This window comes from Colletotrichum destructivum, chromosome 7, assembly GCF_034447905.1.
Source record: "Colletotrichum destructivum chromosome 7, complete sequence".
Lineage (NCBI taxonomy): Eukaryota > Fungi > Ascomycota > Sordariomycetes > Glomerellales > Glomerellaceae > Colletotrichum > Colletotrichum destructivum.
In genome coordinates this window covers 163241-181245 of record NC_085902.1, presented here as the reverse complement: position 1 = coordinate 181245, position 18005 = coordinate 163241, and the positions used below count along the sequence as shown (strand labels likewise).

Sequence of the window (18005 nt, the reverse complement as noted above, 5' to 3'; positions counted from 1 at the left end):
GAAAAGGAGGGGGAGGGAGACGTGGTATCAAATGGTATATTCCATAACCAGAACGTGAAACGAATAAAGCCTGCCGATACGCGCGTCTCGCTGGATAATCATGCAGCATGCGTCGTCGTCGCCGGGCGTCATAAAAGAAGAAAGCGGGTCGTAAGGTCGTATCGTACATGAGAATCGGCCGGGGCCCATCCTCAGTGAAAGGATTGATGCAGTCTGTTCCCCTCCCCCGTCGAGTTGAGAGGGGAAGAAAAGGTCTGCGGTAAGGTGGTTGTGAGTGATTGCGTGAGTTGTGGAGAGTATCGGTAGACGGGAGTAAGATGGGAGGAAGATTGAATAGCCAGCCAGCTATGAGCGTAGTCGTCGGGGGAGTTTGGTTTTTGTGTAGATTTTTCCAAGTGTTTTTTTTTTTTTTTTTTGCAAAGTTTTCTTTGTCGTCAGTGGTAAGGAAATATAAGAGATGAATGAGTGAATATGGTCGGTGGAGATAAGACTGTTAAGGAAAATGGTAATGAGCGTCGGTTTGGGTCGAGAGTTCTCGGCCCTGAAAGAGTCAAGGAAATTGGAGTCTGAGTGACTTGTGTGTTTCTCTCGTCGGCTTGCTCTGCTGGGCTGGCTGTGTTGTGTGTGTGTGTATGTGTGTGTGTATAAATCTTCTCCTTCTCCTGTCTCGTCATCTTGGGTTAACGCTCCTCTCACAAACTCATCACCACCACTCTGCACCATCAGTGGGTGACACCTCCTAGATGGTTCATGCTTGCGCGGGGGACGAAACATCGAGAGCCTTGGTGCTGCCCGAGCTCACATGTCGGGCGTTGCCCCTGCTGAGGCTCACGCTCGTGGCGCGTTGGACCTTGGGCGACTCGCCGTCGACCTCGCTCTCCGACGCCTCCTCGGGCGACTCTGACGACGTGCTGCTGTTGCTGCCGGCCTCGTGGAACGAGTTGAGCATGCCCACGCGGCTCGTGATTCTCGGATGCTGCACGACGGTCGCGTGCTGCCTCTCGACCGAACCCCATTTCATGTCGGCGGCCTCCGCCATCACCTCGTCCTCGTCGCTGCTCGGGAACGCGTCGCCCGTCGACTTGCGTGTCAGCCGCTCGTCGGCGAGCATCTCGCGGGATGGCGTCGCAAGGTTCGAGAGGTACTCGTCGTCCGCAAGGTCCTCCTCCGTGCCGTTCGGCGAGGGTGTGCGCGTCGTCATCCGGGGCGGCAGCCGCTGCATGCTGCCGCGCAGGCCCGAGGACCGGCGGGCACCGCCGACACGACCCGAAAGCCACGAGCCCTCCGAGTCGATGGACGCCAGGGAGACGGGCTCGGGCGAGGGCTGGATGCTGTGCCGCAGCGACGTCGGGGTCTGCCTCATCTTCTCGAGCCTCTCCATCTTCTCGTCGACGCGCCGCAGGTCCGACGTCGGGGTGTCGTGCCTCACGACGGGCGTGTTCTGGAGTCCGTCATCCCCGCCAACGCCACCCGATCTCGACTCGGAGACGACGGGCAGAGGCACTTCCACTTCGGGCGACCCGACGCGCGAGTCGGGCGGGCTCATGGGAAGCTCGGGCAGGTCCTCCCTGAAGCGGGACCTGGTCCGCTTGGGAACGCCGTTGCTGACCTTGCGAGGGATGTAGTTCATCGGCATTGGTATCGTTTGTGTCGAGGCTGCCTGTGCGTCCTCTTCTTGCTGTTGCTGTTGTTGATATTGCTGTTGTTGTTGTTGTTGTTGTTGTTGTTGATGATGCTGCTGCTGTATCTGCGTATGTTGTGTCTGAGTTGCCGCCGCCGCCGCTGCTGCTGCCGCTGCCGCCGCCTGCATCTCCTCGCGCGACGTATTGGAGAACGAAGACGGCCCCGAGTTTCTCCTGTTCCTCTTCCCGAGCCGGAAGAGGGCCGAGAAGGAAATGCGGGCGCGGCTGCTGGACTCGGAGTTCTTCCGTGGGGTGATGTCGCTCTCATCCTGTCTCGACGAGTACTGCGACACGGCGTTCTGGTCAGACTCGGTTGCGTTGGGCGACCTCGACCTCGACATCCTGCGCAGGAAACTCCGTCTCAGTCGCATGCTGCCCTTGGGGGTGGCCGCCTTGGTGCTGGGCTTGCGTTCGGGGACGGGCTGCGCGGGCAGCGTCGGCGACGGAGGCGCCTCGGGGGGGATGCTCGTCGTTCGGTGGAAGTGGTGGAGGAACGCCACGGGTTCCGACTCGACCTCCATCGGTTCCGGGTGCGGTTCGGCTTCCCTTGTTGTCGATATTTTCTGTGAGTGCCTCGACGAACTCCACGAGCGTCTTCTCGAGGACGTCACAACGGCCGACGGCGCGTCGATGCCGAGTCCGGCTTCCCGGCCCATGACGCCGCGCTCCATGTTGACGGGCGGCGGCGAGCCGCTGTGCCTGGCCTCGGCCTCCATCTCGCGATGCCTCTCGGCCCTCCGCGCCAGCCGTCGTTCCACCCGTTCCTGGTCTCTCTGTCGTTTCCTCTCTCTCCTCCTGTTGTCCCGTTCCATCAGCTCTCTCAGGTCGGCGGCGTCCAGGTCGTCGGCAAAGCTGTCGACCCTCTTGTGTGCCCTAACGACCGACTCGGGCACCCTCTCCGAGACCTTCCTCTTCTGTTGCTGTGTGCGCGTCGGCGCCGAGCCACTGCCGGGCTCCCATCGTGGGTAGACGGCATACCGCAGCGTCGGCCGGGGTGCCAGTATCTCGAGGGCAGACACGCGGAAGGAATGCAGTTCGGTATCGGACGACATGCTCGAGTGAATGGACATCGGTAGCGATACGTCGGACTGGGGGTTGTCGAAGCTGTTACCGTGGAAGCCGAGGCCCGTCTTGAGCCTCTTGCTCTGCTTCCTGATGGGCCGCCCCGACGTCCAAGTGTCGGCCGCCGGCCGTACCGGGGCGAAGTGAGTCATGGCCTTGATTTCCGCCTCGCGGTCCGTCGTCGTCTCTGCTCTCGTCGTCGTCCTCCTCCTCTTGCTGTTGTTTGTCTTCCGGCGGGAGGGCGGCGCTGGACGGGCGGCCTGGTGCTGGCCGTGGTGGCGTGCATTATTATGTAGGGTTGGCGCCCGCTCCCATGCGGCATCCGGATCCCCTTTTTCTTCTCCGTCATTTCGGTCGGCTGGGAAGGGCCCTGCTAGCCGGCCAGGGACCGGTGGACCCGAGCCTGTTTGCCCCGCGACACGGATGGAGTCCTTGCGACCGGGGGAGAAGCTGTAGGATCGCTCTCTTCTGGGCGAGGGCGAGTGTGGGTGCTTCTCGAGGCGCTGCTTCTTGGGTGTAGCAGCAGCCGTTGCCGCCGCCGCCGACGTGGCGAGGGTGGTGGCTTCGTATCCGTCCGTCGTTGTGAGACCTCGTCGTGCTTGTGGTGTTTCCACGTCAGACATGTTGGCGCCGCTTCGTGGGCGTTTGCGACCGCTTCTCCGGCGGAAGGGCCAAATGGCCATATTCCCATCGGCCAGAGGGCGGAAACGAGGCGTACGTCGCGGACAGGCAGTGAGTGTGGACGTTATGTTTGTGTATCCGTATGTTGTGTGTGGAAGGGTGGATGGGTGTGTATGTTGTGTGTTAGCGTGTGATACTGGGTTGTTCGTCCAAGGACCGGTGTCCGTATGAGTGCATGATCGTATTGTGTGGGCGGAGTGTTGTTCTGTTTCGATCTCGATGAGATTTGGGTGCGAATCGGCGCAAGTGGGCGGCCTCTTGGGCGCGTTTACATCTCAATGCTCTCGCTCTTGCTCTCTCTTGCTCTCTCTTGCTCTCTCCTTCTCTCTCTGTCTGTCTGTCTGTCTGTCTGTCTGCCTTTCTCTCTCTGTCTGTCTCTGTTTCCTTGCTGGCTGGAATCGCCACCAGTTTCGCAACAGGCGAGTAATAACCAACGACGACGAATGAGTGCCACTCGAGTGAGTGCGTAAGTGCAAAAGCCGGGTTTGTCCCGAACGAGAAGAAGTGCGGAAGCTTGACTGCTTAAAGAAGGACCCAGGGATTGTGCAGCAAATATGGATTTGGGCCTCGAAGGGGGGTTAGGTGGGAGAGGGAGGAGGGAACGAGAGAGGGATTGGCTGTATGTAAGAGAGCGGGTGGATGTGATGTGGGTGAAGGGTACGGATACGGGAGTGACGGAGCGGGATGGATGGATGGATGGATGGATGGATGGATGGATGGCAAAAGCAAGGCACGGTGTATTCGTATCAAGCGTACGGATAGCTCGCTCGTGCTTGAGTCGAGGATTCAACTTAAAAAGAGGGACACTTCAAAGTCATATGCTATGCAAAGTGGCAATGGCTGGCTGGGTTGCTGGATGCTGGAGGAATGACGGATGGGAGAGGGGAGGGGGGGGGGAGGGATCTCAAGGAGAAGCAGGCTTTTTTTTCTTCTTTTTTTTTTACGAAGGCACACGAGACTGGCTGGGCTGAACAGACAGAGGAGTTCTGGCAGGCTGGCTGTCTAACCGTCAGGTACAGACAGTACATGCTCTCAAGCTGCAGAGCAGAATTATGGAGGAGAGCTTGTTGCTTGGCTGGGCTGGCCGGGGCTGGATGGCGCTGGTGGTAACTTGTGCCGGCGCAGATACTGGTGTGTGAGTGAGTTGTGAGCGTGTATATCTGTACCTGTACCTGTACTTCGTACCTTGCGGTACCTATCCGAACGGAGCCGTCGTGTGGGTGGCAGGGCAAGGGAGCATGAGCATGAGCATGAGCATGAGCATGAGCCATGAGCCATGAGCCGGGACCTCTGGGGGGATCCCTAGGACCTTGGGACCTTGGGACCTTGGGCCCTTGGGACAAAACCAGGAGAGAAGAGAAACGTCGGCCAGGGTTGGTTGGTTTGAGTTGGAAAATGTCAAGGGTTGGCCCCAGGGCAGGCAGGGTGTGTGGTCTGCAGGTTTGTGGAGCGCGCCCGTTGTGGTGGTTGGGGGGTGGTGGGTGGTGTGTGCTTTTGTGTTTCTTCCTGCTTTTCCCCCTTGTTAGCTCTCGTGGCCTGGCTAGAATTCGTTATGTGTGCTTTAGAGTTGGGTTGTCACGACCGGAAAAGACATATCCAACGGCCTGGCTGTCTTGTCTGTATGGCCGAGTTGACAATTGGCTGAGAGTTGACTCAACTCCCCAAGAGAAGAGAAGGGATGGGGGGGAAGCGCGCTACCAGTTGAATGCCAGTGCACTCTGGGCACAGAATCCGTAGGGATGGACGAGATGAACCAAATGGACAAGATGGATGGCCAACGAGCTTCTTGCCGGCTGGGGGGAATGTCCATGTCGTCGATGGAACAAGGACCTGGCCTGATCGCCGCAGTGAAGTTTTCTTTTTTTCTCTTTCTTTTTTTTCCTTCCTTTTTCTTAACTATTTTTCACACTCTCTCTCTCTCTCTCTCTTTTTATTTCCCACTCTGCCTGTACAGGTATACTTCGGCGTCTACGGGGTGGACCACCACCACCCCACCACCACTCTCTCTGCTTGGCTTGGCTTTACTTCCCTTGCCAACTGGCCTTGATCTGTGTTCGTACTCTGTACTGGGTGGGTGTTGGGGAGTCTGATGACATGCCATGCCATGCCATGCAATGTGTGTGTCTGCCGCAGAGCTGGTTCCTGAATGCCCCTGGACTCCGTAACCCCTAGACTCCGTGGCCCCCGATGCCTTGTGCCATGCTGTTGCTCGTCCGGTCACTCTCCCTTCTCCAGTCACCCAGTACGGTCGCCGTGACAGTGTCCCTGGACACGCCAGCCAAAAGCTCGTGTCAAGGTTCCTAGGGATGTGGGAGGAGGTGCTTAGTCAAGGTACCTGGGGCTTCTGCATCGCATCGTATCCTGCGCCGCACTCTCACCGGACCCCCGTAACGTAACCCGCTGCGTTATTCAGACTCGATTTGCCTCCTGTTTCCTCGCATCTTGGACCTGTGGCTCTCGTTTCTCGTGAAGCTGCGAGTAACAACCACAGGTTTGCCGGCATCACAACGGCGACAGTAATAGTAGCGATCATGGCAATGGAAACAACACCCACAGAATTGAATCATTGTCGAGATGATAGATGGCGCAAGCCTGTTTGTTTGACAGCTCGTGGGCTGTGCGAATCATTCCCTCCTTACAGAGTAGGTATCCGTAGTGTACATCGTAGTCGGTAGTTTGAAAAGTCCAGGGCTGGAAAAGACTGACTGAGTCATCTCCTGGAAAGGGAGAGATCCAGCAGATCGCACCCGACTCGAGCAGTCCCCCCAGCCTCAATCAAGAATCGTCAATGGCCATGCCCTCTTCGGTATTCCCATAGTCTTGTTCCTTGCTGCTCCCGCATATTGGACCCCGGAGGGAAAAAACCAAATTCACCTACAATATCCAAACCCGCCTGCTCGACTCCCAATGGCGATCCACTCATCGACCAAGAGAGGAAGAAATCCGGAGGAGAGCCACTTGTTTTGCCGCCCCCCCCTACACGGGTGGACACTTGCGATACTATTCGTAGTAGTGTATGTATCCGTATCCGTTCACGACGCGGAAATAAACAGAGTTGATCATCTTGATCGGTCCGTATCTCTTTGCCAATCAGCCACAGATGCTGAATAGTGCAGCTGTCTCCAGCCCCGTCCCAACTGCCACGGCGCTCACCATTCATGGCCGTTGCCTTTGCCGTTGCAGTTACCATTGTATCGTGTTGCCCCGTCTCTCCTTGCAGCGTTTTGTCCGCCGTCTCACGCCGGGTGCCCGGTCGAGGGGGTTTGTGCCCCCTTTCGCGGCTGATGTATCAATAGAACCCAAAGTGAAATGGTCAAATGGTGGTCGGGCTACCGAATGAGGCCTGCGTCTGCGCCGTCTTCCCATCAATATTCGCCCTATCCTCCTTATCTTCCACAAGCTCAACCCACAGACAGCTGCACCAGGCGAGGCGTCGTGTACAGTGCTGGGCTTCTTCGCTCTCAGGTAAACCCCTTTCCCTCAATGTGAAGTTCTGACTTGACGGTGGAACTGACATTCGTTTGGCGCCATTAAACTACCGGCCGAGCCGCCGTCATCTTTGCGGGCAGATGATTGACTGGCGGAGAGCTGGCAACAATGGACGAGCTAGTGCCATGCTAGCAGCCTAGAAGCTCTACCCAATCTCCCCATCTCCCTCTCTCTTCTCATCCCGCTCAAAACCCCCCATTCCTCGCACTCACAAAGCCCCATCTGACCAAAACCCACCGGCGAGCAGACAAAGCGAACAAAGGTGACGCAAACGATGCCGAAACCGCCTTGGCCCGCTGACAGGAGAACACAGCAGCTGACCACTCTGGCAGGGCTACCAGAATAGCGTGTTTTATTTTTTCTTCGCCTCCAGCCCGCGTTGCCAGAGAAGTAGCTAACTCGGCTGGGCCTCTCTGTGACCACATGAGCGAGTGCTTCTGCCACAAACTCTCTCACTTACTTGTACACATACAGGTACATACACCACCGTACACATGGATTACCCGCAATGGGGTTCAGTGTGTCTTGCGGCTTGCCGTTCGTCCTTTCGTGTGCGTAACGGTCGTCTGCCCTCTCTGGGCTTAAGGGGTGGGGACCTCGTGTGCGTGGCCTGTAGGGATTGTACTAGCTTGGAGAAGAAGCAGAAGCCAGACGGTGCCTTTTTGCCGGGCACAAGGGTCGTGGGCCGCCGTTGAGGCAGGGATCGTCACTCACCTCGTAAAGTACCGTTACTTGCGGAGCGGGACGCCAATACCCCCTCCATGGCGTGTCCGCAGTCGTCGGGAGCTGTATCGAAGACACCGCAGCCAGCGAGCCGCTACTTGCGTCTACGGTCTGTACGAAGGGCGGACTTGGCACCGTGGAAACCTACATCGTACAGGCCATCGTGCTGGAAAAGCATCTATTTTCTGTTCGTATTCGTCCTTCAGGGCCCCGGCGGTCCTGAACCGGCGGCTCGAGACGCTGCAACCCGTATTTCGCTGCGGCCTGCGTGCATTTTGAATGCCAATGGGCCCCAGCGCTCGTCGTCGTTAACTCGTTGGACATGGGACAAGAGGGCCTGGATTCAGGAATCAGCTGCAGCAATCAGCATTTCCCCATCACGCAAGATTTCCAAAGCGCCCCCCGCCTGACGAGATCGATATATTGTGTCCGTGTCCGTCGTGTTGTCCATCTCTTTCGTGTCGTAGCCCAGTCGGTGGTGCTGTTGTCATTGCATTGCATGACGTTCTGCTCTGCCACGTTGAGCACTCCCAGTTCCACCCTTCCATTCATAGCCTGGCTGCATCTCATCGGCGGCCAACTCCGTGAGAGGCCTCTGGTCTCTCTCTAGCCTTTGAGTTACAGTGGCCTGGTGAATGTCATTGCCAACGTTGCTTGTCCCTGTTGCAGTGTGCATTGGCGGGACGGCGTTGTTCAATATCCGAGATCCCCTCATTTGAGGCGATGCAACCAGAGTTTTGGCCATTATGTCATGGCAATCGTGGCTGGCGCGATGAGGTAGCGTTCCGTCAGGGATAAAAAAATAAAAAAGCCTCCATGCCAGGTCCAAGAGTCAGGGACGTCGTAGCGGCGCTCTGGCTGATACCTTTTTGCTGCGTGGTGGCTACAATGCACATATTGCAACAGGCTTCTTCACCATTATCCAAATGATCATCATTATCATCCATGACTGTGGCTTCGATGGCGTTGTGCGCGCTTCGGCCGATGGCTTGAGCGGGGTTGCATTTCTTGGGCGCCTGGGGGGGATCAAGGGGGGGATCTTTTAAGATTGGCGTCCCATCGCAACGTCATTTGTGCCTGGGGTTCGTTCACCTCGGATTAGATCATCCCAGCCTGCTCCATTGAGACTCTTGAGTTCTTCGTCCTGGTACTCCCAACCTCAATCCGGTCTCGTTTGAGGTAATGTCTCTCAATGCTTCCAGATGGGTATGTACGGATACTTCTGCTGTGATACTCCAAACAGCGAGCGACTGAACGACCTTGACACGGGTTGCATGCGAGACATGGTCAGACACGTTTTGTTCTGGCCTCAGTTATCCTAAACGGTCTAGCGCGCTGCAGGAATCGAGCTCATGGTTTCTTTCGTGCCTGTCAGACTCGATACGTCGTGCAAAGACCCCGGATACTGTAATTGGTACTGCATAGTGCTGCAGAGACGGCAGCAAGGTGACAGGCAGTGTTTGCGAATGGTTCATGCGCCCAGATGTTCAGATATCGAGCCATCGGGTTCAGTAATTAGAGGTCCAGCAGTATCCTCTAGGTGATCCACTGCATTGAATTTGCATTTGCAGTACATATCCTCCGCCTCGCCATGGCTGCGTTCGAAGTACTGTCAATGTGTAGACAGGCAGGCGCAGCGTCGGTATCAGACTCGGCTCGAGCAGATGCAAAGCAAGGGAGTCCGCTGTGCCAGCTCTCCTGAGCTATGTGCGTTTGCATTGCGCCTGAAGAAACGGCAGTGTACCGATCCGCCGCCGTGGCGAGTTCTTGACATTCAAGGGTAAGCCGAGTCTCCCTCGTGAACGTGACATATGGATCGCCATCGTTGACCAGCTGTCGCTCCGGTTCGGTCCTCGGCAGCATACGATGACAGCTAGTGTAGTCCCGGTTCATGCACGTCACCAACGCCCTGCGGCGGACGAATGGGTGTCGATGATTTGTCGGTTGCGACGGACTTTTGCTGCGGTTTGATTTCGAATCGAAAGGGACCTCTGGCCTCGGGCCATGCAAGCGCTGCCAGAGCAGATTTGCGGCTGTGACAAGATGGCGGCATGGTCAATAGTCTTTGCGGTAAATCAGAATAAGAGCAAGCCCCCCCCATTTCGTCTGATGGTAAGCTCCCTAGCGCCTGGTAGCCGCGCTAGACGGGGACATGTCGAAAAGCAATTCCAAGCTGTTTCAAGCTCGAGCATCTGTCTTATCAAGCTCGAGCATCCTGGCCAATGAGTGTTCCCGTCAGAAGATGTTTCACTCGTCGGCGAGATGCTCGTGGCACAGGTGGTGGCGCATTGCGAAATTAGATGGCCAAATCCCTTTGGCCCAAAGAAAACGATTTGACAAGACGGAGATGAGCTTTGGGGACTGGAGCACAACTCTAGCCGAGCGAAATTGATCACAAGTTGACTGGTAGGCCTGATTTCAAAGGAGGCCAAAAATGCGTGGATGCCATGTGGGCGGTCGGCGGTCGGCGGGAACTGGCTAGGATCAAGTGCAGATCTCGGCCAGCGCGAGCTGCGAGGGTGTGTTCATCTGCGCATCGTTGGCCCTTTCGGTTCGAGACTGGAACTCCAGCGTCCTATTGGCCTTTCCGAACATTGCGAGGATCGGGCATCAAGGCCAGCAGCAGCAATGGAACCAGGTCATCTGCCGGCCGTCGAAATGCATGGGATGTAGACGCTTCTAGACCTGATATGCTGGACTATCAACCATGTACCTGTATCCGTAGTCCGTGTCCAATGTTTGATTTGGCGGTGCGGAACCGCTTCGCAACGACCCTGCGTCCGCCTCCGAGGAAGTGGATGATACTTTCGTCATGGCGCATCTGCCCAACATTGACTTTGAATGCGTCAAGATTGGGTTCGAGGGGAGTTTGAGCAGAGGGTGTACCGCCAGGCCAGGTCAGGTCCCAGATTGGCAAGAAGCCTTCGCAATCACACTCTGGGATATCATTTTCGAGTCATTTGCCGCACAGTGGTGCATGATATGCTTTCGGCAAGGTTTCCGCGAGCTCCGGACGGCCGCGGAACTTGGAATTACAGTGCGACTCTTGGCGAGTTGACAATGCGGCGGCGTGTTGGTGGAATTCCAACGACGTTCAACGTTGTGTCTGCGCTGCATCCGCATTTTTGCTACCGTCATTGTTTGTCACTGTGTCGCCGTGGCTGGCAGAGTGCGAGCGCACGGATCATCCGGAAATAATCCGGAAGCTTTCTTCGGCACGCACGTGCTTCTAATCATGTGATGTGTAGTGTCTTATCGATAAGAGAGAGGGTAGTGGGGTGGGTTGTCTGAGCAACAAGGCCAATTATGCTGTTTACGGGGCAGTCCGGCCCAAGTCCAGTCAGTCACTTTTGATCATATCACAAAACGGCGCGACAAAACCAACTGAAGAATATCTACAGTTAGTCAAATTTACATTCCATCGCAGCACATCCCCATCACCCTCTCTCCGACGAGGAGCTTGTCCGAAATCACTACCCAGCATGTCGTACAACCCGCGCATGAGCATCATCCCCCCGACGCAAACCCAGTCGCGAACTCGCAAGAAAGAAGATGAAGCCGACGCGTTCATGCGCCTCCCCGACAAGGAGATTGTCGGGTGCATAACAGACATCGGCATCCCCTTCACTGTTGCAGATCTCCAGAAGCCCAACCCTCTCCAAGTCCAGATGATCTTCGAATGGTTCGCCGAGCTGCTCCTCAACGCGACGAGGGACACGGTCGAGCCCGCCATGCGCGCCGCCGCCGAGGACATCTGCGGCGAATACTCCGACGTCGTCCCCCCGGACACCCGCAACCTGATGGGCTTCTACGTCTCCCTGCGCGGCCTGCTTGCCGAGTGTGGTGTGCAGGACTTCAGCTTCAATGATCTTTACAAGCCGTCGTACGACCGCCTCGTCAAGATCTTCAGCTACCTCATCAACTTTGTGCGCTTCCGCGAGTCGCAAACCAGCGTCATCGACGAGCATTTCAACAGGGCGGAGACGACCAAATCCCGCATCGAGAGCCTGTACTCGGAGAACCAAGAGATGGAGTCGCGCCTTGTCGACATGAAGCGCAATCGCAAGGCCATGGAAGCCCAGGTGCGCGAGAAGACGACGCGTAACGAGGAACTGAAGCAGAGGCTTCTGGAATTGCGTCGCAATCAGGAGCGCGTGGCGGCCCGTTTGGAAGACGCCAAGGTCAAGAAGACGGAGCTCACAACTGCACTGGAAGAGAAGACGGCGCAGAAGCTGGGCTTGAAGCAAGACTGCACGAAGCTGCGGCCCTACGTCATGCAGAGCCCCTCGACGTTGCAGGCTACCCTCACGGAGCTGAGCAACACGCTCAACAGCGAAAAGGCGCACATCGAGGCCCTCGACCGCCGCTCCCGTGCGCTGCAGACTTCGGCCGATTCGTTCTCGGTCGTGTCCACGGACGTGGCCTCCTGCATCAAGGTGCTCGACGAGATCGGTGTCGAGCTGGCCAAAGAGGAGGAGGAGAACCTGAAGAACGTTAAGCAGCGGGATGCTCTATCGGAGCGCGGCAACAACGTGCGAGAAGTCGAGCGGACCGAGGCGCTGCTGCAGCGACAGCTGCTCAAGTGGAATGAGCGTACCGAAAAGCTCCGCGAGCAGAGTTCTGCCAAGGCCCAGGAGGCCAAGGAGAAGATGGAGGAGCTCCGTGCCGTCCACCGCAAGCTGACGGAAGAGCGTACGGACAAGGGCAAGGATATCGAGAGGCGGCGTGTCCGCATTGAGCAGACCGAGAAGAAGGTACGTCGCAAGCCGCCGCTGATCCGCTGGAGTGTGATGCTAACGATGCGATAGATGCTGGACCTCAAGGAGAACATCGAGAACGAGATCCACAGCGCCTACGATGAGTTTCTCAAGATGGACTCCCACATCAAACTTTACATCACCGAGATGGAGCAGGCCCTCTAAGGCCCGGCCTCGTCTTGTTTTTTTCTTTTCTTTTCTTTCCATCTTGTCTTTCATGGTCGGTTTCTGTCGATTTGCAACGAGGACATGACTTAAAAGGATACCACGGGCTCGGCGTTGATGGGTGCAATAAGGGACGCTGGTTCATGGTGGGAGGCAATGGCTGAGGATTTTCCTCCTCGGTTTCTTTAATCGTTCACGATATATATTCAGGTTGATGTTCATCTCCTCCGGTCTCTTTCCAGGGCTTCGTGCGTGAAATGACTCTAAACATCCCATTGGCCCGTCTTGAAATGGAACCAGCGGCCCAGAACCCGTTTCACTTCGACCGTCCTTCCCGTCCAAAGGCCGTCATCCCGTCGCGAGCCCCCGCTCAGGACCGGTGCGTCGTCCCGTAGGACGGCCTTGAAGTCCTCGTGCCCCCCCGCGCCTCTAGGCTCGACAATTGCCGGCTTGAACCCCGTGCGCCGGGCAGCTTCGACGAGCGCCGCAGCCGAGCTGCTGAGGCCTTGGGCGCTCCACTCGCTGCTGTCGCGATGGAGGTCGAGAAATCCGTAGACGAGGAGCAGGGGCGGTCGACGCTTCCCGGAAGACGGCGGCGGGAGGTTAGGAGGCGGTGGAGTGAGAGAACTGGCCGGGTCGAAGGCGGAGAGGGACGCGCGGAGGTGTGTCACTGACGGGATAAAGAGGACGCGTATGTGGCGGGCCACTGCAGTCTGGTAGAGCGTCGCGGAGAGAAGTGGTGGAGGACGAGAGTCGTTGAGGAGTTGGTGGTTTTGGATGGTGGATGTGAGAGTTGAGATGAAGTCGTCTCGCGGGTAGCAGACGAGAACCGTGGTAGGGTAGGTCTGGAAGGTTACGATGTAATGGAGGAGCTCTACTGGTGAAGCTGGTGACAGCACTGTCGGGTTCATGGTGGGATTGCCTCGTAGCCTCAAGAATACGGCTCAAAACAGAATGTTTGGGGGCGGTAGTGGTGAGGCTTGGTTGTAATTCGATGTTTCGGACGGTTTACTTAGAAGTTGAGGGAGCGAGTGAATGAGTGAGAGTGAACTGGAGACCCATATTTCTGTTCAGTGGTCATGACAGAGTGAGCCACATCAAATCACTGCTTTCCAAACATTCTCAAACTGTATAATTGGAACTTCAATGTTACCAATAGTGTATGCTATAACCCATACATGGTGTAGTTGCTTGCAAGGAAAACGCAAATTGACCTTCAGAAACAAATACTGTATAGCAATCTATAACATTACCCCCATTCGAGATTTATAAAACTGTTCTATTACTTCTGTCTCCCAGCGAGTTCAGAGACACTGCTTGCTGCTTCCCCATAAATACCATGTGTTTGTTTTCCTTCAAATTGAGAAGTCCATACTGTATTTCCCATCTTGATAGCGAAAGTCGGCAAAGACCAGGTCCCCCAGCAAGGGCCACTACTACTGTTGGTGGGGGTTGGCAGTGCTCCAGAGCGGCCTTCGGCTGGCAGCTCCCCCGTCCTAGCAGCCCCCTGCCCCCTCAAGACCACTTTGGCAGCTGAAGGGACAGACAGCTAAGCAAGCAGCAAAGCAACAAGCACGTCAGCCCCGGCCTCGCTGTCTCTCTGCCCCTCGGCCACGAGACGTCATTTTCCCTCGCTGCATCCTTCTTTCATATCCATCCCGACGACCACGCGAATTCTCGACAAGATCACGCCCCTCCCTCGCTCTCTCCCTCTTCCTCTCCCTCTCCCACTCCCCTCTCTTCACGGCTTCCGCACGGCTGCTCCAGCTCCGACCATCGCTGGTGCCCGTCATGGAGTCCATCGCGCGAATATCCAGTCTGCTTGAGAGCGGTGCGTCCTCCAACAAACACCCGCCCGTTCGTTGTCTTGTCCCTCCCTCGCTAACCCGTCGGTCGACCTTATCCAGCCCGAGAGCTTACCCTTGATGCTGCCTCGGCGACGCGCAGCTCCCGCAGCACCGGTCGCCCTCTCGATCGTACGCAGATTAAAAAGCTGTTGGACAGTCGAAATGACCGCGAGGTGCTTGACGGCCTTCGCCGCGTCCTCTCGGTATGATTCGAACCAAACCTTTCCCGCCGCCGCCGCCGCCTACCTACTACCCACGGAAGAGCCATGGCTAACCGCTCCTCTCCTCCATCCAGATGATGTATCGCGGCCAGAAGACGCTGCCCTTCTTCTCCTCGGTCGTCAAGAATGTCGCATCGCCCAATATCGAGATCAAGAAGCTTGTCTACATCTACCTCATCCACCATGCCGAGCAGGAGCCCGACCTCGCCCTCCTCTCTATCAACACCATCCAGAAATCACTCTCCGACACAAACCCCCAAGTCCGCGCCCTTGCCCTCAAGACCATGTCCGGTATCCGGGTCCCTGTCATCAGCCAGATTGTGTCTCTCGCGATCAAGAAGGGCGTCGCCGACATGAGTCCCTACGTGCGACGGGCTGCCGCCCTCTCCATCCCCAAGTGCTACCGCCTCGACCCAACACAGCTGCCTCAACTCCTCGAATACCTGACCGCTCTCCTCGGCGACAAGCAGTACTTCGTCGCCGGTGCCGCGGTATCGGCCTTCCTCGAGGTGTGTCCCGATCGCATCGACTTGATACACCCGCAGTACCGCGCTTTGGTCAAGAAGGTTGTCGACATGGATGAGTGGAGTCAATTGGCGACGCTGCGCATGATGACATATTATGCGAGGAAATGCTTCCCGAGACGGACGCGCAGTGTCAAGAGTCACGAAAAGACAGCCGATCTGGGTGGCTTTTACGGTGACACTGCACAGGAAACAGGTGAGGAGCAGCAGGTGGTCGTCGTGGACCCGGACCTGGCTCTGCTGCTGAACGGTATCAAGCCGCTCCTCCAAAGCCGCAACTCGGCCGTCGTTATCGCCGTCACGAGGTGCTACGTCGACATCGGCACGCCCGAGTACGTCAAGACTGCCATCGGCCCTCTCGTCGCATTACTCAGAGGGCCTCAAGACATCCAGCAGGTTGCACTCTACAACATCGTCTCAGTTTGCCTTACGAGGCCGGGCGACTTTGCCAAGTACGCCAGCCACTTTCTCGTCAGAGCTACGGACCCTGCACAAGTATGGGAGCTGAAGTTGGAGATCCTGACGCTCATTTTCCCCCACGCCCCGCCTTACGTCAAGAGCCTCATTTTGAACGAGCTCGAGCACTTTTCTGGCTCAACCAACAAGGCGCTCGTCAGGGAAGCAGTGCGCGCCATCGGACGATGCGCCCAGACGGACTCGTCCACGGCCCCGAGGTGTCTGCGGCTGCTCCTAGGACAAATCACGAGTCTGGACGGAACGTTGGCGGCCGAGTCACTGACGGTCATCCGACATCTGATCCAGCAAGACCCCCAGGGACACGTTGCGACAGTCGTCCGGCTCGCCAAGAACCTCGACTCAGCAACCGACCCGCATGCGAGGGCAACCATCATCTGGCTGGTGGGCGAATTTTCAGGCCTCGAAGGCGAGGACAACATCGCAGCGGATGTGCTGCGAATCCTCCTCAAGGACTTTGTGAACGAAGCAGAGGTGGCCAAGGGGCAGATCCTCCTCCTCGCCGCCAAGGTCTACCTTCACCACGTGAACCGCCAGAGCGAAAATAAGGGGGAAGACGAAGCGGCGGTGCCCAGTCAGGACGACCACCCCGTCGCGAAGCTCTGGGATTATGCCTTGTTGCTGGTCCGTTACGACACGTCATACGACCTGCGCGACCGAGCACGGATGTACCGAGCTCTCCTTTCTGTGCCCCAGCTGGCGACGTTGATGTTGCTAGCACCGAAGCCAGCACCCCAGGCTCCCAGCCCATCCGAGACTCGCAAGGGCTTCATGCTCGGCTCTTCGACGCTCGTATTGGCGGGCGGAGGTGGCGTCCACGGCCTGCGCGGCTACGAGGGTCTTCCCAACTGGGTAGCGGAGGGATCGGAACCGAATCCGCGGCTGCGAGAAACGGAGACGCCCTCGGCGTACGGAGAAGAGAAGAGCGTGCCGGCCAGTCAAATGCTCGACAGCGCTGTCAGAGCCGGGCCGACAAAGACCAACGGCCTCGGGGCTGTTGTTGGTGCCGGTGCGGGAGCCGGCGTTGGTGTCAAGACGCTCGACGACTGGCTTGCAGAGGAAGAAAAAGAGGAGCAGCAAGAAGCGTTCAAGATGGACGATGACGACGACGACGACGACGAAGAAGAGTCCGAGGAAGAGACGGACGCTGAGGATGACGACGAGGATGAGGATGATGAGGAAGACGAAGAAGACGAAGAAGAAGAGAGCAGCGACGATGATACTAACTAGGCGAATCGTCGTATACTCGCAGAAAAACTGCGCTCATGATGCAAATCAAAAAAAGCACACATTCTTACCAAACCTACCTAATCCGATGACATATCGTAATCATCGCGAACCAGCCATCCCGGTGATGCTTACGTCTGACACACCGTCCGCCCGCTGCCATGTCTTCCCGCACTTCAACCCTGAGTCAGAAGAAGCATGGAGGTGCGTAGATGCCAACGCGGTCTCTCAAGATAGGCATCACTTGACGCGGGATGTAGTGACACCAAAGATGGACCCGAAAAACCGAATGCAACAATCGATTAGCGAAATTGCATCAAAGGCGGCTATGCTTCACAACTCGGTGAGATAGGTTGCTCCGACAGTCTGGGCGCAGAGTCGCAAATCCTACGACACGCACCGGAATGGCACTCCGGCCGCTTTGCCGTTCTATGTTGTTCCTATCAGTTGCCACGCGGAGAGCAGGCATGTCATGTACGTAGTGGATGTGTGTACAGCGGAGAGGCGCTGTAGTGGTCAAGCGATATCCGAGAGACCCGAGGCCGCCTTATCCCCTCCACTGCGCCCCTCTCGGGTTCGTCTGATGGGCAAAGGCGACTCACAGCCAGTGACGACCCTCCATATCCTTGTCGATTTCTCGGTTCGAGGCTCGGGTGGCGCTCCAGTAGCATCGCTTAGCCCGTGTTATTCGGGTCAGATTTGGAGAGTCTTCCCCGTCGAGCGGGTTCGGTTAATCGGGGCCAAGGCGCTAGAACGATGCTAAGATTCGGGTGTCGGAGCGTGTTGGCTGTGAGAATCGAATCCCCACCCACCTTCAATGGATATTTTGACTGTTGACTTGACTTGACTTGACTCTTGACTCTGAGCTCTTGAAGGCCATGCTCTTTTGCTCGTTCCTCTTGTCTACTTCCAGAGGGCTGGCCAACAAAGATACTCTCACGGGTTTAGAGGTCGAGGGTTCCCGCAGCTGTTGCTTGTCAAACTGCTCACTCGCTTGAGGCTCAAGTCACGCAACGAAGAGATTAGATACAAACACACGAATACACTACCCAACGTCCACTAGGCCCATACGCGGTACGGTTATTGCGCACTGCTTTCCACTTCCAGAAATCCGGCGGGTCCTTGCGTAGTGTAGAAAGAGGAAGCGGATCGA

General features: G+C 56.9%; 5 protein-coding genes across 5 annotated transcripts; 2 read left to right on the top strand and 3 right to left on the bottom strand.

Moving 5' to 3' along the window:
- Positions 1-4276, bottom strand: CDEST_10583 (uncharacterized protein). Its single transcript, XM_062926739.1, has one exon. It carries the CDS (start codon positions 3425-3427, stop codon positions 749-751), a length of 2679 nt encoding a protein of 892 aa, XP_062782790.1. The 5' UTR covers positions 3428-4276; the 3' UTR covers positions 1-748.
- Positions 4277-9173: 4897 nt separating this feature from the next.
- On the bottom strand, positions 9174-9500 carry CDEST_10582 (uncharacterized protein; the record flags this gene model as incomplete). Its single annotated transcript, XM_062926738.1, has 1 exon — positions 9174-9500. The coding sequence occupies one exon, from the start codon at positions 9498-9500 to the stop codon at positions 9174-9176; it is 327 nt and encodes a 108-aa protein (XP_062782789.1).
- Positions 9501-10943: 1443 nt separating this feature from the next.
- Positions 10944-12785, top strand: CDEST_10581 (Putative kinetochore protein Nuf2). The gene is made up of 2 exons (XM_062926737.1): positions 10944-12391; positions 12446-12785. The coding sequence occupies exons 1-2, from the start codon at positions 11120-11122 to the stop codon at positions 12557-12559; spliced, it is 1386 nt and encodes a 461-aa protein (XP_062782788.1). The 5' UTR covers positions 10944-11119; the 3' UTR covers positions 12560-12785.
- A 37-nt stretch (positions 12786-12822) lies between these two features.
- CDEST_10580 (uncharacterized protein) lies at positions 12823-13570 on the bottom strand (the record flags this gene model as incomplete). Its single annotated transcript, XM_062926736.1, has 1 exon — positions 12823-13570. Exon 1 carries the CDS (start codon positions 13468-13470, stop codon positions 12823-12825), a length of 648 nt encoding a protein of 215 aa, XP_062782787.1. The 5' UTR covers positions 13471-13570.
- Positions 13571-14130: 560 nt separating this feature from the next.
- Positions 14131-17959, top strand: CDEST_10579 (Putative clathrin/coatomer adaptor, adaptin-like, armadillo-like helical, AP complex subunit beta). Its single transcript, XM_062926735.1, has 3 exons — positions 14131-14390; positions 14467-14609; positions 14702-17959. The coding sequence occupies exons 1-3, from the start codon at positions 14351-14353 to the stop codon at positions 16853-16855; spliced, it is 2337 nt and encodes a 778-aa protein (XP_062782786.1). The 5' UTR covers positions 14131-14350; the 3' UTR covers positions 16856-17959.
- The last annotated feature ends 46 nt before the right edge of the window (positions 17960-18005 follow it).

What these genes read in the sequence shown, in the direction of transcription:
- CDEST_10581 (XM_062926737.1), top strand. Translation starts at nt 11,120, where the DNA reads ATGTCGTACAACCCGCGCATGAGCATCATCCCCCCGACGCAAACCCAG. An exon ending in TTGAGCAGACCGAGAAGAAG is followed by an intron (nt 12,392 to 12,445) that starts GTACGTCGCAAG and finishes ACGATGCGATAG; the next exon opens with ATGCTGGACCTCAAGGAGAA.
- CDEST_10583 (XM_062926739.1), bottom strand. Translation starts at nt 3,427, where the DNA reads ATGGCCATTTGGCCCTTCCGCCGGAGAAGCGGTCGCAAACGCCCACGA.
- CDEST_10579 (XM_062926735.1), top strand. Translation starts at nt 14,351, where the DNA reads ATGGAGTCCATCGCGCGAATATCCAGTCTGCTTGAGAGCG. An exon ending in ATCCAGTCTGCTTGAGAGCG is followed by an intron (nt 14,391 to 14,466) that starts GTGCGTCCTCCA and finishes GACCTTATCCAG; the next exon opens with CCCGAGAGCTTACCCTTGAT. An exon ending in GCCTTCGCCGCGTCCTCTCG is followed by an intron (nt 14,610 to 14,701) that starts GTATGATTCGAA and finishes TCCTCCATCCAG; the next exon opens with ATGATGTATCGCGGCCAGAA.